This window comes from Nicotiana sylvestris, chromosome 8 (assembly GCF_000393655.2).
Source record: "Nicotiana sylvestris chromosome 8, ASM39365v2, whole genome shotgun sequence".
Classification (NCBI taxonomy): Eukaryota; Viridiplantae; Streptophyta; class Magnoliopsida; order Solanales; family Solanaceae; genus Nicotiana; species Nicotiana sylvestris.
This window is the reverse complement of record NC_091064.1, coordinates 59,884,287-59,907,303: the sequence shown is the minus strand read 5'-3', so window position 1 is coordinate 59,907,303 and position 23,017 is coordinate 59,884,287. Positions and strand designations below refer to the sequence as shown.

At 36.9% G+C, this 23,017-nt stretch overlaps 1 protein-coding gene across 15 annotated transcripts in view; it reads right to left on the bottom strand.

Annotated features, from left to right (window-relative positions):
• Nucleotides 1-23,017, bottom strand: part of LOC104249255 (DNA mismatch repair protein MSH5) — a 38,287-nt gene that overhangs the window by 5,340 nt on the left and 9,930 nt on the right. For 7 of the 15 annotated variants that reach the window (XM_070152845.1, XM_070152844.1, XM_070152854.1 and 4 more), the window contains 24 exons: nt 20,046-20,200; nt 19,815-19,916; nt 19,718-19,745; nt 19,584-19,615; nt 19,437-19,494; nt 19,128-19,214; nt 18,428-18,484; nt 17,790-17,891; nt 17,643-17,687; nt 15,014-15,091; nt 14,858-14,908; nt 14,684-14,765; nt 9,555-9,628; nt 9,369-9,468; nt 9,021-9,147; nt 8,841-8,930; nt 8,630-8,694; nt 8,483-8,541; nt 4,755-4,831; nt 4,475-4,561; nt 3,827-3,888; nt 3,403-3,464; nt 2,000-2,053; nt 1,816-1,931 (listed from right to left, as the gene is read on the bottom strand). In XM_070152845.1, the coding sequence (XP_070008946.1) occupies nt 1,816-1,931; nt 2,000-2,053; nt 3,403-3,464; nt 3,827-3,888; nt 4,475-4,561; nt 4,755-4,831; nt 8,483-8,541; nt 8,630-8,694; nt 8,841-8,930; nt 9,021-9,147; nt 9,369-9,468; nt 9,555-9,628; nt 14,684-14,765; nt 14,858-14,908; nt 15,014-15,091; nt 17,643-17,687; nt 17,790-17,891; nt 18,428-18,484; nt 19,128-19,214; nt 19,437-19,494; nt 19,584-19,615; nt 19,718-19,745; nt 19,815-19,916; nt 20,046-20,200 (1,850 nt within the window). Of the gene's footprint in view, nt 1-1,815; nt 1,932-1,999; nt 2,054-3,402; nt 3,465-3,826; nt 3,889-4,474; nt 4,562-4,754; nt 4,832-8,482; nt 8,542-8,629; nt 8,695-8,840; nt 8,931-9,020; nt 9,148-9,368; nt 9,469-9,554; nt 9,629-14,683; nt 14,766-14,857; nt 14,909-15,013; nt 15,092-17,642; nt 17,688-17,789; nt 17,892-18,427; nt 18,485-19,127; nt 19,215-19,436; nt 19,495-19,583; nt 19,616-19,717; nt 19,746-19,814; nt 19,917-20,045; nt 20,201-23,017 lie in introns of those variants that run through there. The other 8 variants (XM_070152846.1, XM_070152847.1, XM_070152850.1 and 5 more) reach the window with 8 other exon arrangements.

The following is a 23,017-nucleotide window of genomic DNA, read 5'->3' as shown; positions in this document are numbered from 1 at the left end:
ATTTAACTATCTATGACCTTAGGAAGGTTTTGAACCCCCTTGACCACTAAGCTACAGTTTTGGGTTGTGTTAAGGGGGTTCAAAACTTAATATATAGAGGTAAAAAAAATCAGATTTTGCCTTATATATACAGTATAATTTTTTGGTTAAGGAAATTCGGGCGAACCCCCTTCCGCCACCCTAAAGCCGCCCCTGGTCCCTATTCTTTACTAGAGGGAAAACCAAAGGCCTCTGCCATTCCATCCCTTGGATAGATAGAAAGGAAGCACATCGCTTTTGTTTTTTTTAATGTTGTCCAAGAGTTGAATAATGGTCTTTCGACAATGGACTCGTGAATATATTTGCAAATATTGATCATTTGATTTTATGAAACCTCTGATAACATTCTTGTGAGCACATTATCTGACGAAGTGCTAAGTTTATTTTTATGTCCTTATCTTTTAGTAAAGTATTAGATTAGATGGGATTGTGGTACCTAAAAGCAAATAATTCAGAGATCTAGGTTCATCGTTCTAGTAGAAAAGAATGACAGATGAAGATGTTATACATAGAATCAAAATCGGATTTTGTTGAGAAGGAAAAGTGCTACTGGAATGTTAAGTTATAGAAGGATACCTATCAAAGTGAAAAGTAAGTCCTATAGGACAATTATAAGACCAGCAATGTTATATAGGAGTAGAATGTTGGACCACTAAAATCCAACGCATTCACAAGATGAGTATCACAGAGATGCGAATGCTAAGATGGATGCTGAGAATATACTTATGCTGTGAATTGACAATCACTGATTTAGATAGAGCTAGCTTAATGCCTAGGAAATATTACGACTCATTTGGTCCTTGCTCTGAAAATGTCAAAAAAGATATTGTGTCAAATTAGTAACTCACTCTTGGTCAATACATGTACACTGCAAGTCATGCCAAACTCCTGAATAATTGTGCTAAACTTGTCAAATTATGCTCGAGTAGACTGCTTCTAACCATATTGAGATCGATTACGAATACAAGACCACCAAATTCTTCCTAAACAACAAACTTGGTTGTTGCTCCATATACATTTTGTTTCAATACCCCCGTGAAGTACATTCTTGAAATCCAACTAATGGAAAAGCCAGTATAGACAAAAAGAAACGGATGGAAGCAACCTTATCCTTGGCAGAGAATGTATTACCATAGTCAAGTCCAAAATCAGTGTACTCTTGAACTGATAATATGATTTGGACCAACTTTCACAATGATTGACAACAAAACGTGTATTTACCTGAAGGTAGAGGAACAAGCCCTTAAATACCATTATACTGTACAATAGAAATTCATAAATCATAACTTTTCACTAGCCTCAATGAGAAAAAGCTTTGCTTGTAGACTTAGGAATAGAAACGAAGGACTAGGGCATTATATAAGTATAACGGGGTGATAATGAGAACTCCAAAAAGAATAGACGGAATGACGATTTCAAATAGAACGAATACGTCTAAGAACAACCATTGAGAACTACCTAGAGGAGACAAGTCTGCAACAGACAAAGGCCTTGGCATAGGATCATCTGAACGGATGCAGGCTGCTGATGAGAGAATGAGTGGCTAATTTATCTTTTCCAGTGAAATAAGAGATACTTATGAAGAAATTAGATGAAAATGTTACTGATTACTAATTGTGGAATTGAAAAAGAATTAATACAAAGTTTAAAAAAACATAGTCACAAAGTAATTTGTTCCTTAGACTGTAGGATCAAATCAAATGTGAAACAAGGTTTAAGGTGCATCGGCCTGCAATAACTGATTTATACTTGAAATCATATAAGAACTGAGCATACCTATAGAGAAATACAATGTCTTCAACATCCGCACAATCTTTATCCGGGCTTAGCACGCTCATCGTGTAACACTTGATTCTGTCTGACTGAAATTTATCCAAATATGAATTCTTGGTCTGGACAACACAGAAAGTGTTTAAATGACTTCAAATAAGAAACATCAGGCAAAATCATTATGTACTACCTCCAGTAAACAACTATTATCAAATATCTCTGTCAAGTGAGTACAGACCAGGACCTGCAAAACAGACAGTTATGACTACGGAACTTCCCATTAACACAATAGCACACAAGTGAGTAGTGAGGTGCAACTTTCAGCAAGAAATTAGGTTACCAAACAAAGTTAGTCAACAGTATTTTCAAGAACATTTTGATGTCCAAACTTATCACTAGGCATGTAGCAAAGTATGTGAAGTGGCAACCAGAAATCGAGCTTGAAGCTCTTATCTTACCAACAAGGTGAGAGCTGATGGCTGTTGGTCTATACTACAATCAAAAAGCTCGTCATGTGGACCTCTTCACACACCCCTCACGCCCAGGGCTTGAGTCTCGATCGTGGGCAATTTAATATGGGGGGCCACCACGAGAATTGGATGAGTCTTACTCTTATACCGTGATAAAGAAATGGACCTTTGGCCTAACTTAACCCCAAAAGATAGCTCATGAGATGAGGATTGCCCAAGACAATATAAAGAGGCCTTCCCATCCCTTAATGGCCAATGTGGGACTCAACTCCCCCTCACACACCCATGAATGGACATCTGGAGCATGGACAATATAAGATGGGGCCCAACATCATCGGACCTAACTCAACTCCAAAAACTAGCTCGCGAGGTGAGGATTGCCCTGGACCATATAAGGAGTCCAATACTCGCATCCCCAATCCATGTGGGATATTCAACATCCAGTTTGGTTGTGTAACTTTGGATATGGACATATAGGTTAGCTTAAACTAGAAGAAGCAATTTTGGAGTGCAAGAGGAAGGAAAGAAAGATGTACTCCACTTGAGGATCAAGTCAAATTTGACAACTAAAATAGCACAGCATCAAAGGGGCAGCGGATTGGCACAATATATTTTGTTGTTTCTAAAGAATTGAGCATTTGGTTCTAAGCAATCATTAAATAACAAATTCCCTTGTAATTTCAGATAATTGTCGAACAATGCTGACGTGGTTTTCCCAGAAGAAGAGATATAGTGCAGTTAAAGGAAGCAGAGACATAGCTGCCCGTCAAGATCAGAGGGAAATTGTACTATTTGAGACCAAAAGACAGGATGAGGAGGGGCCAAACTAGTCAGAAAAGGGACATATAAGTGAACAAGCAAACCATACTGTTTCCAGAAGAAAGTAAAAAATAAAAACAGCCTGTGATTCATACATTTCTATCAATACAATACGCATGCAGATGATGAACTATTCTCATTCTTTTCAATTCTCATATTATTTGACTGTACCTAAATTGATTTTCAAAATGCTTAGCCATTACCATCACAGTTCTTATGAGCATTATGAAAATCAATTATACTTGTCCCAAAACTCTCTTCCACGTGGTATCTAAACAAATATCAGGAGGCAGTAGGACCAGACCTTTGGAGGGTCATAGCATGACACAAAGTGATTTATGGTTCCACCAAGGAGACCGATACCATCTGAAAGGACAATAAAATGTATTATGAGACAACCAACAACAGTGGAACTACCTTTGCGTTAACAGTAAATTTTACTACTTTATTTGGTTGTTCAATACTTTTACAAGAGACAACAGAGTGTCATGTCTTCATACCCTAACACTTAAGAAAGGGCAAATTAGATCACTAGGTAATTGGTAGTTAAGTGCCTATGAAAATCAGTATAAAGCTGCTATGGATTAACATGGCCCAGCATTATCATTCCAATTGGTATTTTAGTAGTATAATGTTTCGGAAGATTTTCTATTTTTTCATATCAAAGTCCAACTTAAAATGAAAATTTTGAATTAGGGTCAGAAATGCGAGATATTTGGAAGACCAACCTTCTGTAAGGGTGCCTTTACCAAACTCATCCAGCAAACATAAGGACCGAGGACTTGCATGCCTGTAACGATTTTCACATGAAATTACATGCATATGATTCATCTAGTGTGTACTTGTATATATCACGTATGTGTTGTGTGTGTCCCTGTATATACTTGTATGATACCCTGGTTCAACGAATGAATGAAGCTATGATCGTACCCTGATAGAGATGATGGTCTCAAAAACCCTGGTTTAAAATGTTTACTACTTATGCTAATATAATAATTAAGACTTTTTCGTCGGGGTGGCCCCAAAGCGGAATTGACCGGTGGTGCTTGGTCGAAGCTCCAGTAGGTAGCCACTCCCTTCTCAGAGAACCGTATGTGAGACTTCCGCCTCATACGGCTCCGTCCCGAGCTTCCGTCGTCGGCCTTGACATTAAACCATTATCTATGCATGTATTTTCAGCCTGGACACACTATCAAAAAACTTACGCTGACAATAAACATAAATACATGATCAGCATTCTGAATTTCAGAATTACTGATCAATGATATCGGCTTTACGCTCAGATGAATATATTGGAGTCCTTCAGTATGCAAAATTTCTCAAAGCATAGGTATATTGCAATTTGCTGGTCTTTATTAGGTTTTAGTTAAGCATACCTTAACATCATTCCCACTTGGTGCAGGTCAATCATAAATGTCGATTGTTCAGCAGTCATAAACTTACTTCCCATGGCACAAAATATCCTGTTTGTCAAGTGGCATTATCACTCTTTGACATATCAAGCAAATGACATAAAATACAACCTATGCAAAGTCGACATTCCTTGGAAATTATGCTATCGCGTTGAATAATGCAGGTGAATATTCAATTTTTACAGATGAAAATAGTGCTGCTTAAGAAAAATTAACTAAAAACTACAGAAGAAGTGCAGAAAACCTGTCAGTTAAACCCACTGTGGCAGCATCTGCAGGTACAAAACTTCCAATGTGGGAAAGGAAAACTATCAACGCAACCTAAAAGAATATTAAACGGAGTGATTAACTGGAGCAAATATGGAACCACAAATATATATATATATATTTGTTTTTTGATGAACCAAATTGATGAACACCGAGAACAGACGAGCTGTTCCATTGGTGTTTACTTCATTATGAGTTTGAAGTATGAGAATAATTTTAAAGACAAGGATATTTTATTCCTTATATAAAAAGAAGGATAAGTTCACCACCGATGAGGGAACACATATCCGTGGCCATTTCCATCAAGTCGAAAAGAATATGTTTAAGGGGATTTTATACAAAGCTACAAAGTATAACACCTCGTATCAGATCAGAGAACCACGGTTAATAGAGCTTTGAGTACACTACCTGAAAACTTGGATATAAACTTTTGGGTTGTGAAATTGATTATAACCACTAACCAGTACATCAGGGCTGCAGGTGGGAATTGCAATAACTCTTGCACTTCGGATGGTTATGACTTTTATGAAAGGATTGATACGGGTAAATGGAAGACATGATTCGCAGGATTCATATAACCGATCCCGACTAGCTTGGAAGTAGGCGTAGTTGTGTTGTTTGTTGTGTTTACCAAAAAGTCAAAATTTTCTTACTTTAGTGACTGGAGAGGCATTGGTGTGAGGATAAAAAATGCATGGAAACAAAGTATGTTAGGGGCCGTCTGTAAATTGGGTGGAAAGGTCCAGATTCCGTATGTGTGCTGGACGGCAAAGGGAGTTGGAGATCTTTATCTGATGAAAACTTTAGATGACTATACATGGTTTATTACAAGCCAGCCTTGGAGAGGCTATCAGTCTCTGTACTCATTTGCTCAAGATCTTACAACTAGAGTTGTATGTAGTGGTTGGGGAGAAAATTTTACTGCTATAGGGTAGGGAAGAAGAAGAAGAATTAAAACTTATTTGTTAACAATGCCTGATGTCTAGATCATCCAAGCAAAATTTTCACCCTAAAAAATATTTTTCTAATATTTTGCAAACATTTTGAGTAAAAAGAGCCGAGAGTCTTCCGGAGACAGCCTCTCTACCTTCTTAAGGTGGCCTAAGGTCTGCGTACACTCTATGCTCTCTAGAACCCATTAGTGGGATTACACTAGGTTTGTTGTTGTTGTTGTTGTTGTTGTTTGAGGAGTAAAAAGACATATTTCTGTTGCCAAACAAGCCATTGCTGGATTAACTGGGAAACTAGAGTATGTCAAATTGAGAAACTCGTGTCTCTTTCATTTTACCAAATTCACCCAAAAGGGAAGGACGAAAGACGTCTATATTGTTTCACATGTCTCAGTGTGCATACCTTCTGTCTCCCCCCTAGCGCAAATAATACGTCAAAATGACATAGCAGCACATATGTTGAAGAATGTGTCATTGGACGTAAGGAGTTTTTGACAGGCCCAGTTTTTAGCTAATGAATGTTTCATCTGTATACGTTACTAGTTTCTCGCAATGTGCGTTGCACGTGTATCCCGTGGCAATTAATACAAACTTTTCAAAAACCAGATAAATGTTAATGTTTAAACATATGTTATGTATGAACAAACTTTAAAGGAAAAGAGTACAAGCTCAAGATGATAAAAGGTGCATGATATTATTATGGTAAAAATATACATAAACGTTAAAAGAGAAAAATGAAGAGACCATTATTATTTTTGTTAATGAAGTTCTTTTGCAACATAATTTCCGAGTTAATCAAACTGTTTGCAGAGAGAAACATAATCAAGTAATTATAATTTGAAAAGAAATAAACAATCAAACTGCACATTAATCTTTATAGAAAATACTCTAAAGTTGAAAAAATGGAAGATATTAGAATTGCATCAGAGTCAGGCTTTTGAAATATATCCGGGCAATGATCCATTTCAGCTCTTTCCACATAGCAGCAAGGTGGTAGATATCTTTTTGGGTGATTCAAGATATGTTTTTCCTGAAAGGGTTGAATCTTGTAAATCAAGAAAGGTAACCCTATCGCAAATTCTGATTGGTCCAACTTGAATAGGAATAGTTTTGCCATTGAGGATTATTTAATTATAAGTTGAATAATAATGATTAAAAGAAGACTCGGACGACCGATAAAATTATTAAATTAGAAGCCTCTTGGAGATGGAGAACTCTTAGAATTACTAGGATGACTACTGTTTCAATTAAGCTCAAAGTAAAGAAGGGGAGCAGCAATCTCTAGAATTTGAAGAACTTGAATGGCTGAAAGGATAAAAATTTATTCTATACAGATAGTACTCAAAAGCATTCCTTCTTTGATAAATTAGAACAGATCAGTTCGACAATAATAATAAAAATGAATCAGAAAATCTCAAACCGTGAGAAAAACATTAAGCGGAAAAAAATGAAAGGCAGAAGGCAAGAAGTGAGCAACGGACAATTTATCTTTGGTCGGCTGGAGATTTTAAAAAATGCTGGGATTTTCAATTTTTTGGGCAGAAACCATGTAGATATGGATAAGAAAACACTAAGAAACGGTAAACCGAGTGGGCTTGTAGGACGCTTGTCGCAAGCATAAACCATATTTTTAAGCCAAAAGCATGAATAGCTCCAAAAAGATTAGAAGAAAATTAAAGGAGAGGGAATTAATTAAGCAAACAAATGGATAAAACTCATGCAAATAATATACTCAGAAAATTTCTGTAGCTGAATCTTGAAAACATTCTTGTAGAATTTGCAGGTAAAAACAACACACTGTGACTTCCAACTCTTCCAAGTACATGAAACGATACCCAAATGTCTTCACTTTCTGCTCTTTCTTAATATTATCAACTACCAGTGTTGCAACTGCATTGTTTTTTCTAAACCATGCTTAGAGATCTAGCTTTTATCATTCCAAGCTTCATCTTCTTACTTGTGAATATTGGTTGTTTTTTCTTATTCTTATCATCGTGACCATGATCATGATCTTCCATATTATCAATCAGCAAAGATTTCTCCTCCTTTTTCTTGTTGTTTCCGCATAGAGACAATGTCCTTTTAGAGGCATCATTTTTTCTTATATTCTTATGGTAGGTTTTTCAAAATTAAGAGAAGATGGTGGATTGCTTCGGTTTCCACAACGTACCTAAACTTTTCTTTGGAATTCTTTGCATTAGTGAACTGTTATGTATTATAGCAATATACCTGTTTCGGAATTGTAAGCATTAACTGTTTTGGAATTCTAAGCCTTTACAACGTACCTGAGTTGGTCCTAATAATATGCATCAACTTAATTGTGTTCAAAGAAGTAATTTACTGTTTTGCAGTCTTTTTAACTGAAATGATGTAATCACCTGAATATGAATCCTTGTAGAAATTAGATTTAGTTTAAAGGGTAAAAAAGTTATTCAATTTTATATGGTTATTTTCGTCTTTCAGCTTCAGATTTAGGACCTTCCCACTTTTAGTATAGTATGATATGATGATTAACAACGTGTTGCCCCAAAAAAGAAAATCCAAACCTGTGCAAATAAATTCTGAGAATGGATGACTAAAACCAAACTAATGGGAGGAGAAAGATGGTGATAAAATAGCATATTGAAGAAAGATCTGTAATCTCTAGTAATTGATTACAACAGAAACTGACAGGTTCTTAGGCAGTCTTAGGTGCACATTTACATGCCAAAGCACCAAACTGACATTGTATGTGGTGAGAGAAAGAGAGTTCTACCTGCTTGATATAGATGCTTTTGCCTGAATAATTAGGGCCTGTGATGATATTAATTCTTCCTAGAAAATACATAATGATCAGCCACAGGACATATAATGCTTGGCAAGACGAGCTTAAAATGGCTTCTATATGGACATTCCTTTGTACCTTCATGAGAAACTTTTGTGTCGTTGGGAATAAATGTGTCTACTGTCATCTCCTGCAAAACATGTCTGGAAAAAGAATTATATAAAAAGGGCATCCCATAACAGATGCCGTAATGGTAAAGCTAATTGCATTTTTTTTTTGTGATAAGGAATGGTAAAGCTAATTGCATTAGCATAAAAAAGATACTCTAGATTATATGCATGTTTCTTACCTTCCATTCCTTATATCAATCACGTCTTCTTTAGTCAAATTTGGCCTTACATAGTTGTTCTGACGTGCAACCAAGGCTAATGCTAAAATACTACATTGGAAGCAAATAAAATAAATCAGGAAACCAATAAAAACGGAAAATAGAATATAAGAAGCAAGAATTTTGTATGGAAATGCTCACCAGTCAAGCTCAGCTGCAAAATTAACAGCCTTGTTCACATGCACTGAGAACTGAAGAATATGTGACACTAGGTCCCTCATAATAGCTCTCTCCATATCTTTGGAAAGTTCAAAAGAGTAAAAAGAAACTGTATAGAAACTGAATCAAAATATTCATGCCCCGAAAATATTGGTGCTTGGTAGTGAAAAAGTTTCAAGATTTCGCCTATCACACACAGTGATTGCAGACTGCACTCAAACTTGTTTGCTGTTACTATTCAATCTTGCTTGAATGAACCTTTTTTTTTAAAAGAAATTCTTCGAGAATTATAACTGTGAAAGCTACAGACAAGAATCAAAGAATACATACCCAGAATTTTATGATATATATCTCCGAGAAGGTTATCCAATTCTCTTGTCTTTGCAGTATGATAAAAGAACCTCCTATTTTCTCCCTCCTCATCAGCAAACTAGGCATTTGAAATCCATTACTAATGTAGATCAGAAGAAGTTTAGTGATTCCATACACCACTTTATAAGTCAGATGATGACATACAGCAAACTCATAGTCCTGAAGCTTCTCTAGCATTTCTTCAGCGAGTTTTTCATTGAAAATGCACATTAAGTAACCTGTAAGCGGGAAAATACAGATGTTGATCACGACTAAAGATGCACAGTTTTATCCTAGGCTTAATAGGTGTGAGAAAGAAGATAGCATAGAGAAACTCTCTGAAACTGACAGGAGCAATGTTAATCTGTGTGCGAGTCTAATAGGTGCCTGCTGTGAGACAAGATGCAGAACATCTCTCAGAACTGGAGAATAATGCAGAACATTTTACTTTCAGGTAGTTTTCTAATTCTTCATCTCGCTACTGGATCTTTAGTAGGTTGCTATGTTTCATTAGATTTTGGCATTTTATATAGGCGTCATTGTTGATTAGCATGATTCAAGAAGATTTGATTTAGGAGTGTTGATTAGCATGATTTCAGGAGATTTGATTATATTTAGGAGATCTGATTTTATTTGATTTGATTTGATAGCTGGATTGATTGTATAGATTTATTTTATTTCCTTAATTAGCATTAGGAGCTTTGTATAAATTCCCTTGCTCATGGGATGTAAACATACACAGAAATACAAGAAGCTTTTTCTTCTTCTCAAAAACTACATAGTATCAGAGTCATTGCTGCCTTTTTGAGGTGAGTTATCTCCCTCGCAACACTAGGGTTCCTTTTTTATCAAAGAGGTCGAGTATTCTCTCTTTTTGGTTGTCTGCAACACAAACTCCTTCTAATTTCCTTCTGATTGGGCTGAAATATGGAGACATTCAAGGAGACATTTCTGGAGAAATCTTGTCTTCAGATGAAATTCAGCTTCTCCGTCGCCTCCTAACCAAACTTGACTCCGCTAATGTTGCCACATCCAAATGCAGTCAGGTACTGCCTTTACTGATAACCTTAATTCTTGGTATGTCGATTCTAGTGCAAATAGACACATCACAGGCTCTTCTAAAGGCATTCAAAACTATTCTCCATCTCCCAAAGGAGATAATGTTAAAATAGCCAATGGTTCTTTAACACCTATCTCTAGAACAGGTTCTGTAATTTATACTCCTAATATTAAACTATCATCCGTACTCCATGTCCCTGAGCTCGCTATCAATAATTATCTGTTAGTGCCATCACCAAAGCTCTAAACTGTAAAATCGAGTTCTTTCCGATCATTGTATTTTTCAGGATCTTCAAACTGGGAAAAGGATTGACAGTGGTAGATTGTGTGATGACTTGTATATATTAGATGGGATTCAAAACTCTGGTCAAGCCTTTTTTTTGGGAGCAAGGATGTCAACCAAGAAATAATACAACGGCATAGACGGTTAGGACACCCATCATTCTTTGTTTTGAAGAAGTTATATCCCGATTTGTTTTCAAGGACTCAATTTGAATCTTTGTTATGTGATGCGTGTGAATATGCCAGGCATACTAGAAGCTCTTATCCTGCGTGTGATAATAGAAGCACAGCTCCATTTATGACTGTTCATTCTGATGTATGGGGTCCTACCCAAACTGTTTCTTTGTCTGGTAGTCGATGGTTTGTTACTTTCATTGATTGCTGTACTAGGATGACTTGGGTATATTTGTTAAAAGTCAAAAGTGAAGTTTTCTCTTGTTTTTAGTCATTTCATAAGATGATTTGTACTCAGTTTGATGCCAAAATAAAAATCTTGAGAACTGACAATGGCAGCGAATACATGGATAAAAGATTTGGTGCTTATTTAGAGTCCAATGGGATAGTCCATCAAACTAGTTGTCCTTACACTAGTGCACAAAATGGGGTCGCTGAAAGAAAAAATAGGCATCTGTTAGAAGTAGTAAGATCTCTTATGTTTACCATGCATCTACCAAAACCTTATTGGGGATGCTATTCTAGCGGTTGCCTATCTTATCAACAGAATGTCACTTAAACCCCTCAATTTTCAAAGTCCTCTGGAAACTTTAAAGGGTAAGAATGAATATAATGTTCCTCCAAAGGTGTTTGGGTGTGTTTGCTTTGTCCACACTAGAAATCCTGGGAAACTTGATCCTAGAGCTATAAAGTGTGTTTTCATTGGGTATTCTCCGACACAGAAAGGTTACAAATGATATCATCCTCCTCTAGGAGATCTTTTGTTAGGATGGATGTTACCTTTCGAGAATCTGAGCCCTATTTCAGTATTACCTCATCACCTCTTCAGGGGGAGAGTAGTAAGGAGGAAGAGGTGATTCTACCTAGTTCCATTACCGGACCTCTTGATGACATTATCACATGGGAAAATGAAATTGGAGAAAAAATTCAGAGGGAGACTATTGGGCGCTTGGATAGGCCTGATTTGAAAACTTACTCAAGGAAAAATAGAGCAGAAGAAGCATCATGCAATCTACCGAAGCTGAACCTTCTTCTACTGGTGAGTTGTCTACATTTCCTAATGAGTTAGATGAACCTATTGCTCTCAGAAAAGGACTCAGATCTTGCACCACCGAACACCCTTTATCTAATTTTCTCTCTTATAATTCTTTGTATCCCTCCTATACAGCCTTTGCCTTGTCTATTTCTTCTGTGTCTATTCCCCAGAATTGTAGGGAAGTTTTTGCATATCCTAAATGGAAGCAAGCTATGATTGAAGAAATGAAGGCCTTGTCAAAAAATGAGACATGAGAACTTGTCACTTCACCACCAGACAAGAAGTTGGTTGGCTGCAAATGGGCCTTTACTGTGAAGCACAAAGCTGATAGCTCAATTGAAAGATTCAAAGCAAGATTGGTGGCTAAGGGATTCACTCAAACTTATGGAGTGGATTATCAGGAGACATTTGCCACTGTTGCTAAGATGAACACTATTAGAATTCTTTTATTTTGTAAACTAATCTTAATTGGGACTTGCAACAGTTTGATGTGAAGAATGCATTTCTTCATGGAGAGTTAGAAGAAGAGGTATATATAGAGATTCCTCCTAAATTTGATACTGCACAGAGTCAAGGAAAGGTATGCAAATTGAAGAAAGCCTTATACGGACTGAAGCAATCCCCCATAGCTTGGTTTGACAGATTACGCAAAGTAATGATCTCCTTCGGTTACCAACAGAGCAATACTGATCGCACCCTTTTCATAAGACATCAAACGGGTAAACTCACTCTTCTCATAGTTTATGTTGATGACATAGTAATGACAGGAGATGACAAAGAGGAAATGCCTCGATTGAAAAAGTTGTTGGCACATAAATTTGAGATCAAAGATCTGGGAAAATTGCAGTACTTCTTGGGAATTGAGGTTGCTAGATCCAAAAGAGGAATCTTTATTTCTCAAAGGAAGTATATTCTGGATCTTTTGAAAGAAATCGGTATGACAAGTTACAGACCCGCAGAATCGCTCATTGAAAGCAATCACAAGTTACAAAGCGGAGTTGGAGAATCAGTTGATAAGGAGAGATATCAGAGGCTGGTTGGAAGACTCATTTATCTCTCCCACACTATACCAGACATAGCCTACTCAGTTAGCCTGGTGAGTCAGTTCATGCATGATCCCCGATATCCTCATATGCAAGTTGTCTTTCTCATTTTGCGGTATCTGAAGTCTGCTCCAGAGAAAGGTCTACTTTTCTCCAAACATGATCACCTCCAAATAGAAGCCTTTACAGACGCGGATTGGGTTGGATCTCTAGATGACAGAAGATCAACATCCGGTTACTGTACACGCTCGTAGAAGGAAACTTGGTTACTTGGAGAAGCAAGAAGCCAAGTGTAGTTGCTAGATCAAGTGCGGAGGCAGAATATAGAGCTATGGCCCAGGGTGTTTGCGAACTGCTTTAGCTACAAAAGCTACTACAGGAATTTTGACTGTATGAAAAAGGAAAACTTTCCTTGTACTATGACAATAAAGCTGCCATCAGTATAGCTCATAATCGTGTCTAGCATGACCGAACAAAGCATGTGGAAATTGATCGACACTTCATCAAAGAAAAAGTTACAACTGGTGTCTTGAGTTTGTTTCATGTGCCATCGGAAAAACAACTAGCTAATGTGTTTACCAAAGGTCTCAACAAGCGAACTTTCCATACTTTGAGTTGCAAGTTGGGCATGTGCGACATCTTTGCACCAACTTGAGGGGGACTGTTGATTAGCATGATTCAAGGAGACTTGATTTAGGAGTGTTGATTAGCATGATTTCAGGAGATTTGATTATATTAGGAGATATGATTTTATTCTGTTTTTATTTGATTTGATTTGATAGCTGGATTGATTGTATAGATTTATTTTATTTCCTTAATTAGCATTAGGAGCTTTGTATAAATTCCTTGCTCATGAGATGTAAATATACACAGAAATACAAGAAGCCTTGTCTTCTTCTCAAAAACTACAGTCATAATGGGCAGACCAGAAATATGCATTTAATCAGTGTTGCTTATGTAGAAGATACATATGAAGGGATGAATTCAACCAGGTAGAACTACATGAACTTTTTACAAGGAGATGGAAGGGGGAAATTTTATAAATGATTTGCAGTTAGAACGATTAATATTCTAGTCCATATCTGGTCATTAAGAATGCAAAAGTTATCAGGTCAAGAGACTTCTTTCAGATACAGCCAAGACAGCCAAGTATTAAAGATCATTGGGTACAGAATGAATACATCCCTAGTCAACAGTCAGCAATAAGACCCTGTTACTACGTTGTTACATTAAACGTCTGGCTTATCCTGAAGATGATATGCTACCTTAAAATGTCATCTACCTTTCCACACATTCATAGGTAATCAACTTTGAGATCCATCTTTCACTTTTATTCTGATTACTTAAGTATGGTTGAGAAAAGAAATAGACTTTGCTCTTGTACATTGAGTGCTTATTTTCCTGTTAAAAGCTCAAAATTTTGTGTTATATTAAACTGCCTCAATTAAAGTAAGCTGGAGAAATTCTCAAGGAAAGGACAAGTTCCGATAAAAGGAAAAGGGATTCAGAAGTTAGATCCACCCTGACATACAAAGACTACTATCTGAAAAAGGAAGCATTCCCAGGATCCAAATGGGCATCAGCAGTTATCAGTATAAAAGCTGAACACCTAGGTAGCTCCAAAGCTTTATTTTTTTTTTTTGATAAGGTAATAGCTCCAAAGCTATTATACTCATGACAACATGAAAGGGTGAACAGACCTATCTGATGTATGTAAATGATAGAAGGGATCTCCTTGTCTCTACACATGTGAGGAAGTCGTGCAAGTTCCACGGCCGAAACCTGCAAAGTACTGCTAATATCAAATTCAATAGCCTGCAGGCTTAACTTCAATTGTAAGTGGTTTCATCGAGAAAAATCAGAAGTCAGAGAACCTCCTCCAGAAATTCTGGCAATCCCTCATATATCTGCCTCAGCTCATCCAACTAGACAAACAAGATTACACTCATAAAACCATAAAGAAAGAAGATGCCAAAACCAATGCAGGGAAGATAATAAACCCACAAGTTACTGCAAGCTGTATGTCCTACCTCATCACAAAAACCTTCTTTTACTATTGTCTCATAACCCTTCTCTTTACTTCTATCAACATCAGTCACACCAATTACCTGCACAGTGCAAGGCACACACAATTTGTGAAAAAAAATGCTTGCTGGTATACTAATGGGTACTGCTACTAGTATACCCACAAGAAAACAGACATATCGTCAAGGCAGAAACGAGGACTATGAGTGAATGATCTGCATATGGACATGCCTAGACAATGATACACCTACTAGTAAAGTAAGTCTTACAAGTTAACAGACAATTTTGGCTTGACAGATCAAGCTCCAGTCGCTGACTGAAGAAGTTTCCAGGATACATGTGTAGTCAGATCTAGTTACCTAAAACCAGAACCTAGAGGTATTCTTGGGCAGGGGACTACAGAGGTTAAAGTTGTTGTAACTGCCCAAGACCAACTGCCAAGGTATTGTCTACTTTAGTCCAACCTTCGGGGCCTCGCGGTTTTGTCCCTTTGGGCTTAGCCCAAAAGATGCCTCGACAATTGAATTCTTGATCTCACTACTATGATCCTTAACTTTCCTCTCCCATTCTGATGTGGGATTTACCTAAGAGAAATTTCACAGTGAACTTCTTTTCAAGTTCAACCACCAGCGGCCCGTGGGCTGTTACACTTACCCCCTTAGGGCCTCAGAGACATTGCTGAGAATTTCCCCAACACCGTGACATACTGGCTCAAATACCACCTGTAACGGCCTAAACCAAACTGCCAAGGTACCTATTAGAATGTCTAGATTCATACACATCTAGATTCATTGTACTCAAATCAGATTGATATAAAATATTTTATAAGATTTTCATCTTTTACGTACAATGAATCTAGACATGTATGAATCTAGACAAATATTCACTTAATATTCTAACATGCTCCCTCAAACTCAAGTGGAGAATGTTAAGTGTCCCACATTAGTTGAGAGATCGGTTGTTTGTATCCTTATTTGGTCGTGAGCAATTCTCATCTCATGAGTTAGGTTCTGAGGTTGAGTTGCGCTCAAGGTCTATTTTCTTAACATGGTATCAAAACCTTTACAATCTTGGTAGAAACTCAATCGGTGAGTTGTACTAGCCAATGTGTGCTGCCCGTCGAGCCAAAGTTTTCTTGCTTTGTTCTTCCTTTTGGTGCCCAATGAAGCTCTCTCAGAGAAGCAATGCCCTTATCTCCAGATAACACGCATAGACGCTACTCCTATCTCTAGGATCATTCAAGCATTGTTCATGTATTTGACGATTGGCGCTACTACTTTTTATGCAACGGGTGCCCTTCAATAAATCTTGAATTTCTTGGCATTGTTCTGCCAATTCAAGTTTCAAGTTACATTGATAATGCTCTAGAGATTTGCAACATCGTATTGCTTTTCAGTGCCTAAAATAGATTCCTTTTCATGTGTAGCGCAAGAAGCACTTTCTTCTGTTGTGCAATTACAACAACTTTCTGAGAAAGATTTCAGGCAGTGGATTTCTTTTGGGTGAGTGTGCACTGATCCAATGATATTTCGGCATCAACTTTCTATGTCTTCAAAGTAAGCAACCTCAAGCAGATTTTCTCACTTTGAGCTTGAGGAGGCATGTTGCAATATCAAGTGTATATGTATGTAGATTCATACACGTGTAGATCCATAGTAATAACACGCGTACCATTGGTGGTTGAACTTGAAGGAAGGGGGATTTACGACTTTGCCTTAGGAAAATTCCATATTGGACTGGGAGGGAAAAGTTAGGGGAAATATTAGGCGATATCAGGAATTAGTTGGATTAGGCTGTGACATGTGATATCAGAGCCAAAACATCTCCTAGTACGGGGCAAACCTTGGTACGAATGCTGCGGGGGGGGGGGGGGTTAACAGTTCACGAACCGCTGGCGATTACACTAGAAAAGCATTTTGTAGTGAAGCTTGTCTCAGGCAATCCCATGTCAAAATGGGAGGGGAAATTTATGGGCTATAAAAGGGAGAGTTAAAGATTCAACTATAGAGACACTTTTTTGGGCTTAACCCAAAGGACAAAACCATGATGCGCTTAAGGCTGGGTCAAACTAGACAATATTCTAAAAGTTGGGTTTGAGCCGTGACAAGGTGGTATTTGAGCCGATACTTCCGTAGTATGGTGGTAGGGGAAGCCTCGACAAGGAATGTTAAGTCCCAACTGGCAGCTTGAGTGTAACAACCCATTAACCACCAACAGTTGAACTGAAAAAAGAGTTTGCTAAGAAGCTTGTCTTAGGCAGATCTCACATCGGAATGAGAGGGAAAAATGATGGGCCATAAAAGAGCAAATTTAAAATTCAACTATCGAGGCGTCTTTTGGGTTAAAGCCCAAGGGGACAAAACAGTGAGGCCCCAAAGGCTGGGCTAATGGACAATACCTTGATAGTTAGGCCTGAACCGGGACTATTGTGGAAATTTTCTCGAAGAAAAGCAATTGTTGTTTATCTTTTTGGCTATTCCTTGAAAGAATCGTGTTGACGATTTCGGATGACAAAAGCAAAAGATATTCTACATAGTTTTCAAACTTCTACCGTAAATCGGTTCCAATGTAATCAAGTCCATGTCTGAGAGACCTACAATGTGGAACTAATGTTACACTAATAACAATACTAACCAATTCATAGACATAGGCTAGATCGACTGAAATGTGAAAATCAGCCTGCAAAAAGAGAGCCCGAGTATGTGGATAAGGATGATTGTAAATTAGAGAAACTACTGTGACACATGTAATCATGGTGAAGTTTAAATATTAATTTGATACCCTCTCAATAATATCCAAGCCCAAATACTTCAATTCCTCGTACAGAGATCCAGAAATGCCTACTTCGAATATTTTGCTGATATGCAGGAGAGCACAAACACTCTACATGAAATTGAATAGTCAAATTTGGATAAAGTACAAATGGGACTAATAAAGCACGCATAATCTAGATTTAGCAGCAAAAAGTTTGCAAAAAGTTTTTCGGCTAAAGGGTAAACTGAAAACCGAATTACATTTCTTGTGCAAGTTTCAAGTTTGAGGACAAATTGAAATTGTATAAACTAGAAAATGTAAAATAGCTGGTGACAAAATGCTTAGCAAGAAAGTAATTGTCAAATTCAGTAAAGCATACTAATGAAGAGTAACAAACATTCAATACTTTATCTTGTCTAATCAAAAAAAAGAAAAATGGAAGTCTTTTTTTAGGTTAACATCCAAAAAGTGCTACACAATGCACTGCCATGACCCAGCATACATCGAAATTTGTTTCTGAACAGCTCAAATGGCACGTAAATATAAACTTCAAATATTTAAAATAGCAATCTTGATAAAATATAAGCTAGAGCAAAATGCCTCGGGTACAGATATCTGAGGATTGAATGGGCCAGTAAAGAGACAGAGGCAGTGTACATATCTACCTTCAGAAAAGCAGCCCAGTCTGCACTTGTAGATATAGAACTTGGAGAGTTAAATTTCTGTGGAAGCAAGGGAAGGTAAAAATAACAAATAAGAAGAGAAGAGAACTAAAACTGATGAAGAGAGAGTAGAACCTGTATCAAACAGACAACCAGCTTTATATTCAACATGAGCCATGTGAAAAATGCATCTTATAGACATTTTATGCACCCAAAAGCTCCCTCAGTCACATTTTATGTGGCAAACTTTCTTTTTTAGTCTATTCCAAAAAGAATGGTATATTTCTGTATTTAAAAATAATTTAGCTTTGAACTTCTCATTTTACCCTAAATGAGACAATTTATAGCCACAGTGCCACGCAAGTGTCTATGGCTTTTTTTTCGAGCACAAGTTTCAAAGGTCTTTCTTTCATTCTTAAACTCCGTGCCCAATTAAACACCGCCACATAGAATGAGACAGAGGGAGTAATAGATTTTGGTATGGTTTGATCTTTTTTGTACATTTGGACCAAGAAAATAGTTTTAAACTTTGAACAAATTGTAGAAGGCACTTCATGGTTTCATCCAGGTTACGAATTACATCATTTAAAGCTATTTTAAGTGACTGTTTCTTGGGCGACACTACAAGAGAAAACAAAATGACCAAAACTGAAGAATGACTGCGTAAGTATATGGAAGAGAACATAACACGGGAAATATGAACCTTGAGTATGCGGGAAATATCTTTTACAGATTTCAGCGTTTCGCATAAAGAGACTGAAATTTCTTCAGCAGACAGGAAGAACGATATCTTCAGAAGTCACAGGAAAAATTCCTTTGCAGGTGTGTTATGAATATAAATCAGTTGCATAAGAAGTCATAATGTTTCATGGTTATGGTGTTTCAAGTTTTGAGAGCACTCCCACATAGAAGGATAACCGTCATTTATTCAGTGCCTGACTTGATGCAAAAAACATTTTCAGTTGCCGAACCTATAATGGTCAAGCCTAACTGTCAAAAAACTTAAGGATACAGTGTCAAGACGCTGATTCAGGTTATCTAGATCCAATATAGGCCTCAGAAACCAGCTCCTGATGAAAGGTGAACTATTAGACCAGAAGGCATCAAGTACATTTTATCTTTGCAAAAACCGCATCAAACTATTTCAAACAAAACTTACCTCAAGAGACGTCTACCCATTGGAGTTACACACTGAAAAAAGTAAACAAATATTAGCCCAATATTTCCGTAGCTGCTTAAAAACCACCAACAGCAAATGGCCACAGCTTTTAAAACCAGCCACCCTCCTCAAACCTTATTCATCATCCCAAATACAGAGAACCTACATTTAAAAAGTGATTAGTCAAAACTTCCATGGTTGATTAAACATAGAGAGTAGTTTGTAACTGACCCTTCTTTTGATCTGCCTATCCCCATATGGCTAGGATGCTTGTCTATTTGGAATATTTGTAATGCTTCATGAGCAGCTGAATCAACTTTCAGAAATTTGTCACTTGATGTGATAGTCAAGGCACACATCATTGCACAAATTTCATCCCCAATGCAAAACATAGAAATATGAATGAGAGAAATGAATACAAGAAGGTTAATCCATTTCAGGAAAATCAAGCTTAGAGGATACAGCGAAATTTCACAGATGCAATCAATTGCAATTGATGCACTCCCACTTTCATTTAGTTCAAGGGTGTCTATGATCCGCTCATTCTCCAGCACAGCTAAAAGGCCCCCACTTGCACGAATTTGAACATCACTGCTGACATCCATCATAGAACTTAGCTGCAATTGTTTACGATACAGCTCTTATTAGTTTAATAGTTTACTTCAGAGAGAGCAAAATTTTAAACTAATTTACAGAAATACGACCTTCTAAGAAACCAAACAACAGGAATAAAGTAAGAAATTGAACCATTATCCATTATTTGCTCGCATATTTTAGGCCTAACTAAATTTTTTTGATAAAGATCTATACCTAGCTAAGGTAAAAGATATTTCACTAGAAAAACCATGTCCTAAACACTTGCAAACCTGACAATCCCTAGATCTAAAACTTGAGTTTCCAACCATGAAATTGAACAACTAACGGTGATTTGCAGTTGAAGAAGAAGAGCAAATGCTACCTAAGCAAAGCATGTATGTTAACCTTGTATATTGATGATTTTGTACTCTTTTTTCTTATAACTGTGGTGTCCCGGCTAGCTTGCACGCACCTCGATTAATTCCAATGTATACATGCTACCTCCCACAGGTAACTCTATCCACCAAGGCTTGGACAGATAGAAGAAATCACCAAGGCATGATGATTTTGTAATTGAAAGCAATGATTTGGGGATGATCTTGGAAACTAAGAATTTTCAATAGCAATACTCTAAGATGAAGGATATTGGTGAAGTCTATTTGTCATAGGCATAGAAAATTGCCAAGATGAAACCAATAGAACACTAGGTTTATCTCACAAGGCTAAAGTCGGCTAAAGTCCGAAAGAAGTCAAGTGTCAATATCAAATATAACTTTGCGCTTCGTGATATTCTTTTTTCCTAAATATCAGTTCACAATATAATTTACTACTTCTAGTTAATGCTTAGTGCAACTTCTAACTGCATTCAACATTTGTAGAAATGATATTCCACATTATACAGGAAATAAACTTTTTTTTTTCAAGAAATTGTTTTATTGCGTTAAAAATAAGAAAGAAAATCACTTTGTACATGCACCAAGTATTTTTGGAGTTGTTAAGTATTTAATCATCAGAAGTTGGCGGAGATAAAAATATGTAGTAAGACAAGATTAGTGCATGGAGTTTTGGACTAAAACTAAGTATGTCGACTGTTCTTCATAAAACCTTGTCCACAACACAGTTCCAACCAAATATTTTCAAATGGTACAATTCCTCAGCATGGAGCCAATAGCTACAGATTATGTTATGAAGTTCTATCAGCTCAGCAAAAAGTAAATGGAAGTATGTCTAGTAATACTAGCTTGACGAGCGCATATGAGTAAATTGCGAGATTTGTTTACCAGGTTCTTACATGAATGTAAAATCAATAATTTGAAAAAATTGAAATATGTTAGACCTGACAAGTGATTTAGCAATCCCGATAGTCAACAGACTTTTCATAATTTACCATTCAATGAACCCATGTCGTTTTAATCCACATATCGATGACACTCAAACAAATACAACTGTACCGTCAAAGAAGAGACGATTGCTCACATTTTTAATCACATAGCAGGAAACCCAAGCATGTGCTGAAGATAAAGATGTTTCCCGGTAAGCATTCTTTCAGGTATCTTCGTTTGTCTTCAATGTTATTTTATTATGGTAAAGAACCTTCAAACTAGTTAAAACTTATAAGAAAGTTGTAATATGCAAATGATGGCATGGCTCTGGAAAGCCCATATGATCATCCTGCTTTATATTCAAGTATCCTTCACGAGTTGCCTTCTCTTTTTACTTCTCTTTTCAGGGCATGTATACTTCTCAAATCAGATATGTTAATTTGTATTATCTGATTATATAGGATCAAATCATATTAGCCAAGTTAGGAAAGTTTCAGATTTTTAGGGATTAGATTAGATTAGAAATATCCCTTTGTCTGGAATCAAGGGATTATTTCCTTTTTTATTGCTTTGTTTTCTCCTAAAATTGTGTATTCTTTGACAGAATAAAACATACTATTCTCATACCATAACTAATATGGTATCAGAGCAGTAGCCTCTTTCAACCTTTTTCTTTTCCTTCTGTTCATGGCTAAAACAGCCTTTACTGGGCAAAGAATCCCAATGGCAACAACAAAAGCCGAGAGTTATGTTAGCGCGGTCCTACTCGAGACAACCAAGAATCAAAGCAGTGATTCATCTCATTTATCCTTTCAACTAACGTCTCATAGGTTGAATGGAAAAAATTATCTGGAGTGGCCACAATTTTTCCGGTTAGCAATTGATCGCAGAGGAAAACTTGGGCACTTGACCGGTGAAATCAGAAAACCTGAAGCTTTCCAAAAAATGAAGGCCTGGAGGTCTGAGAACTCATTAGTGATCGTGTGGCTTCTAAACTCTATGGAACCAGTAATAGGTAAGTCATATTTATTTTTGCCCACCGCTAGGGATGTATGGGAGGCTGTTAAAGAACCAATTCGGATGTTGAAAATGCTTCTCAAATTTTTGAATTAAAAATTAAGCTTTGGAAGGCTACAAAGGGAGAGAGAGAAGTGACCATCTATTACAATGAAATGGTTTCATTATGGCAAGAGTTAGATCAATGCTACAATGATGAGTGGCAGTGTCCGGCAGATAGTGTGAAAGCAATGAAAAAAAAAGAAAATGAGAGAGTTTATCTATTTCTAGCAGGATTAAACCGAGAATTTGATGAAGTAAGATCTCGAATTCTTGGAAAAAAACCTTTCCCATCTTTGCGTGAGTCTTTCTCAGAAATAAGAAGAGAAGAAATCAGAAGGAATGTCATGTTAAAATTAGATCCTAATCTGAATTTAAAAGCAATAGATTCTACAGCACTGGTGGTTGCAAAAGGAGATGATGACAAGAAGAAGAAATCTTGGTGTGATTTCTGTAAAAAGCACTGCCACACTCGCGAAA